Source organism: Chinchilla lanigera, unplaced genomic scaffold, assembly GCF_000276665.1.
Source record: "Chinchilla lanigera isolate Chin_1 unplaced genomic scaffold, ChiLan1.0 scaffold00103, whole genome shotgun sequence".
In the NCBI taxonomy this organism is placed as follows: Eukaryota; Metazoa; Chordata; class Mammalia; order Rodentia; family Chinchillidae; genus Chinchilla; species Chinchilla lanigera.
In genome coordinates this window covers 2,069,907-2,073,762 of record NW_004955504.1, presented here as the reverse complement: position 1 = coordinate 2,073,762, position 3,856 = coordinate 2,069,907, and the positions used below count along the sequence as shown (strand labels likewise).

The 3,856-nt window shown below is 58.4% G+C and overlaps 1 protein-coding gene across 1 annotated transcript in view; it reads right to left on the bottom strand.

The window, feature by feature from the left end:
• Irx1 (iroquois homeobox 1) overlaps positions 1-1,223 on the bottom strand; it is a gene marked incomplete at its 5' end in the record, with an annotated part of 27,242 nt that extends 26,019 nt beyond the window's left edge. The window contains 2 exon segments of the mRNA XM_013505917.1: positions 58-130; positions 356-1,223. Coding sequence (XP_013361371.1) covers positions 58-130; positions 356-1,223 — 941 coding nt within the window.
• Positions 1,224-3,856: the final 2,633 nt, after the last annotated feature.

Genomic DNA, 3,856 nt, shown 5'->3' with positions numbered 1-3,856 from the left:
GCCCCGCCGCCCCCGCCCCAGCTCCGCCCGCCCCGGGGCCAAGCGCGCGGCACTCACTTGTCGCGGACCGGCTGGAAGGGCGACTTTAGCTGCTGCGCGGGGGACTCCGGCCTGGGGACGAGGTCTCTCTCTGAGGGGGAGGGGAGGAGGCAGAGGTTAGGGTGGCGAGGCCTGGGGGAGGGGCGCCGTTGGAAGCCCCTTCCCCACCCGTTCCCGCCGCCGTCCGGCGCGGTCTCCCTCCCCGCCCCGCGCGGCAGGAGCGCGGGGCACCGCAGCCCTCCGGGGAGCGCAGGGCCTGGGTGTAAGCCCGGACTAAGCCCCCCCCCTCCCGGTCGCTGCGTCCCGGCCTGGGTACCTGGTAGCGCAGGGCTGGCGCGCGCCGAGGCCTTGTCCACGTGCAGAGGGCCGGGGGTGACGGCGACGGGCGGCTGCGGCGGCGGGGGCGCGGGCAGGTGCGGCCCGTGGGGCGCGGCGTGGGACGCGCCGACGCCCAGGAAGGAGCGCATGTTCAGCAGCGAGCCCTGGGCCAGGAACGCGCCGTTGGTCCAGTTGGAGAACTTGCCGATGTGGCAGGTGTACAGTCCGTGGCTGGGCAGGAAGGCGGGGTGCTGCAGCGGCGCGCCCGTGGCAGGCCCGTGCGCCACCGGGTGGCCCGCGGGAGGCGGCGGAGACGCCTTGGGCGCGCCATCGGGGCTCGTGGCCGTCTCCGCCAGCGACCAGATCTTGGGCTTGCTGTGCTGCGCGCCCTGCAGGCCTACAGCCAAGGCTCCGGGGCTCAGCAAGCGCGTGCTGCCGGGCTCTGGGACCTCCTTGGCCAGGCCCAGGGGCGAGTCTTGGGGCTTGAGCGCGTCAGCCGCGGCCAGCGGCGAGCCCTGCTCCCGGGCCAGGGCGCTGGGGGCGGCGGGCGCCCGCGGCCCCTCAGCCTTGTCCTCGTCGTCCTCGTTGCTCTGGTCACCGTCGTGCTCGTCGATCTTGTCAATGTCGATGCTCTCCAGGTCGATCTCCTCGTCGTCCTCAGCCTTCTCCGGGTCGCCCTCCGTGTCGCTGCCGAAGAGGGCGCCGTCCTCCTGGTCCTTGCTGCGTGCCCCCCAAGTCACCTTGTTCTCCTTCTTGAGGCGCCGGCGCGCGTTGGCGAACCAGGTGGAGACCTGCGTGAGGGTCATCTTGGTGATGATGGCCAGCATGATCTTCTCGCCCTTGGTGGGGTAGGGGTTCTTGCGGTGCTCATTCAGCCAGGCCTTCAGCGTACTGGTGCTCTCGCGCGTGGCGTTCTTGGGCCTCCCGGGATCCCCATACTGGAACTGGCCGTAGGGGTAATAAGCTGGTGCTGTGTGGGCTGCGAAGGTGGCGGGGTGCACCCCGGGGTTGTCCTTGAGTTCATACTGCGAGCCCTGCAGCCATGGCGTGAGCGGGGGTGGGAGTGGGGGCAAGGAGAGGGAGATAAGAGAGAGGGGAGTAAGAGGTGAGTCCCCACAGCTAGCAAAGTGCCTGGCAGCAGCCCCCACTGGCTCCAGGGCCTTCCCAGGGCCAGGTCCACTGGGCTCCCAGGCTGTCTGTGAGGACCCTGCCACACTGCCCAGCACGGGAAGACACGCCAGCGCACTGCTAAGGAGCCAGAGACCAGGGACTGCGCTGCCTCCTAACACCACCGTGATCCTTCTTTTTTTTTTTTTTTTTTTTTTTTTTAACTTCTAGAAACCAAGCACTTCCAGAAGAGCTCAGCAGGAGTCTGGCCCCTTGGAATTCCCCTAAGCCCCCTAGGTCTCTACCAACAGCGGCTCTCCATTTCCAAGTTTATCTTAGCAAGCCAGAGGAGAAAACCTTTTCACAGGGCTGGTGAAACAGTTTCTCCAAATGCAGAGGCCCCAGATTTCAAGCCCCTTCTTCAGCCCCAAAAGGGTCAATCAAAATAAACCTCTCCCCTTTTTTTTTCCAGCTCCAAATCTTCAGCAATTTAAAACGAAACCAAACTCCTTTCCCCTCCCAAAGTAATCTGCATGGAATGGTTTGCCCACACTTAAGAGGCCTGTCCTGGTGACAGGTAATTTAAAATTTTAATCCTGATCATCAACAACAATAACAAAAACACTATTTTTTTTTTAATACAAAAGGAGGGCTTATCCTGTAAAATATTAACCCCAGGCCCGGAGGAGCTGGCCGGCAGCAAGGGAAACCTGTTCAGTTTCCTGGGCCTCTTCTCTCCCAGTTACTTTATCCCTCGAGTTTGGCTTTGATCTGGAGCAAGCAAACACAAACTGTTTGCAGGCATTTAGAGGCGGCGATTTTATCTGCAATCAATATTCTTTTTATCATCAGTAGTAAAACACAGCAAGTCAAATTATCCCATCAGGTTTTTGGTAAATAACATTTTATCTTTCTAACAACCTCATTAGGCCTCATTATCACCATAAATTGCTAAGACAGTCTCTCTCTCACAATTTTATCTTTGGACTTCCAAAGACTCAATCCTAATAGCTTGAAAATCCAGGCCTGGAATCCGGGTTTAGATTTAAGCTCACTTTCCAAGACCAGACTGAAGGACCCGCAGATAACATAGACACCCTGGGGAGAACATTTTTACTATTTTCCCCTTAGTACAAGAAATCTAGCATTGCCCTTTCCCACTCTGACACAAAAGGGGCAGGCACACACAGTTCCCAATGGCTGGCATCTGCATTCAAAATTTCGGCTAAAAAAAGAAGAATCTCCCAAAGCGAAATCTTCCAGTTGCTGTGCTAGCAAAGGGGAACGCTGGACTCTGACAAACTTGCACAGTGGATTTCTTCGACTAATTACTGTCCTGCGGTGATTGAGGCCACACAGGAACGGCTGCCGTGGCCAGAATTCGTTTCTACCCAGCCCCGGCCAAATGAAATTTGTGCTTCTCAAATGGTTTGGGTCGTAACTGTAAAGAAGACATTTCGGCCTTGCCTCTGCCGGGAATTCTTTTTCAAAGGACCCCTAGTAAATCTTGCCTGGCTTTCCGGGTACCCGGCCACCGGAACAAAATGGGGGATGCTCTTTCTGGGTAGCTGGCCAGCGATCGCAGGGCAGCTGGGCCGACTGCGAAAGAAATAAGCGTTCTTTCAAAACTACAAGAAAAGTTGCTGAAAAACAAGCCCCGCGGCTTCACTCTACACCCTTGGCGGGTATTTCGTCCCGGCCTCTGCGTCACGGATTGAGGACAATTCCGGGTCCCTGGAAATTGCTATCCAGCACGCTGCCACGCAGGAGGGGGCTCTCTCCTCCACCCCGCGCTCTCCGCGCAATTCTCCAGCAGCCCGAAGTTTAAGCAACTCCGACCTTGGGACCACGCGAAGGGAAAAGGATCCCCCGGCCAGACGGGCCAAAGACCCCGCGGAGAACGAATGTGCTGCTCCTCCCCCCGCCGGGCACCTCCTGGGGTCGAAAGGGACACCATTTATTTTAGGCGCAGGGACGCTGTTTTTTTTTTTAATCCTCCTTCGTAACGCGGAGAGAAAAGTGCTTTTCTTTCGGTGCAGATGAAATGAAAACTTTGGCAACTTAGGAAAGTAGAAGCAAACACCGTTTCAGACGCCAACATTTATTTCAACTCTATTTTTTAATCTCCAAGTCGCACTCTCGCCATGAAGAGACCTCTCCAATCCGCCCGATCTCTATTGTTAGGATGATTCGGACGGACTCTCCAGGGCTCGCGGGGACCCCTCAGGCAAACTGGGAAACAACTATCTCGGCTCTGCCAAAGACCGAGAGAATCGGGTCTTCTCCGCCCAGATCAAAGCTGGCGAGGCCGCGCGAAGAGGCCCGCGCCGAGCGAGGGGAGCCCTGGTAACCAGGCCGGGCTGCTGGCGCCCCGCGGGCCTCCCAGGCGCCC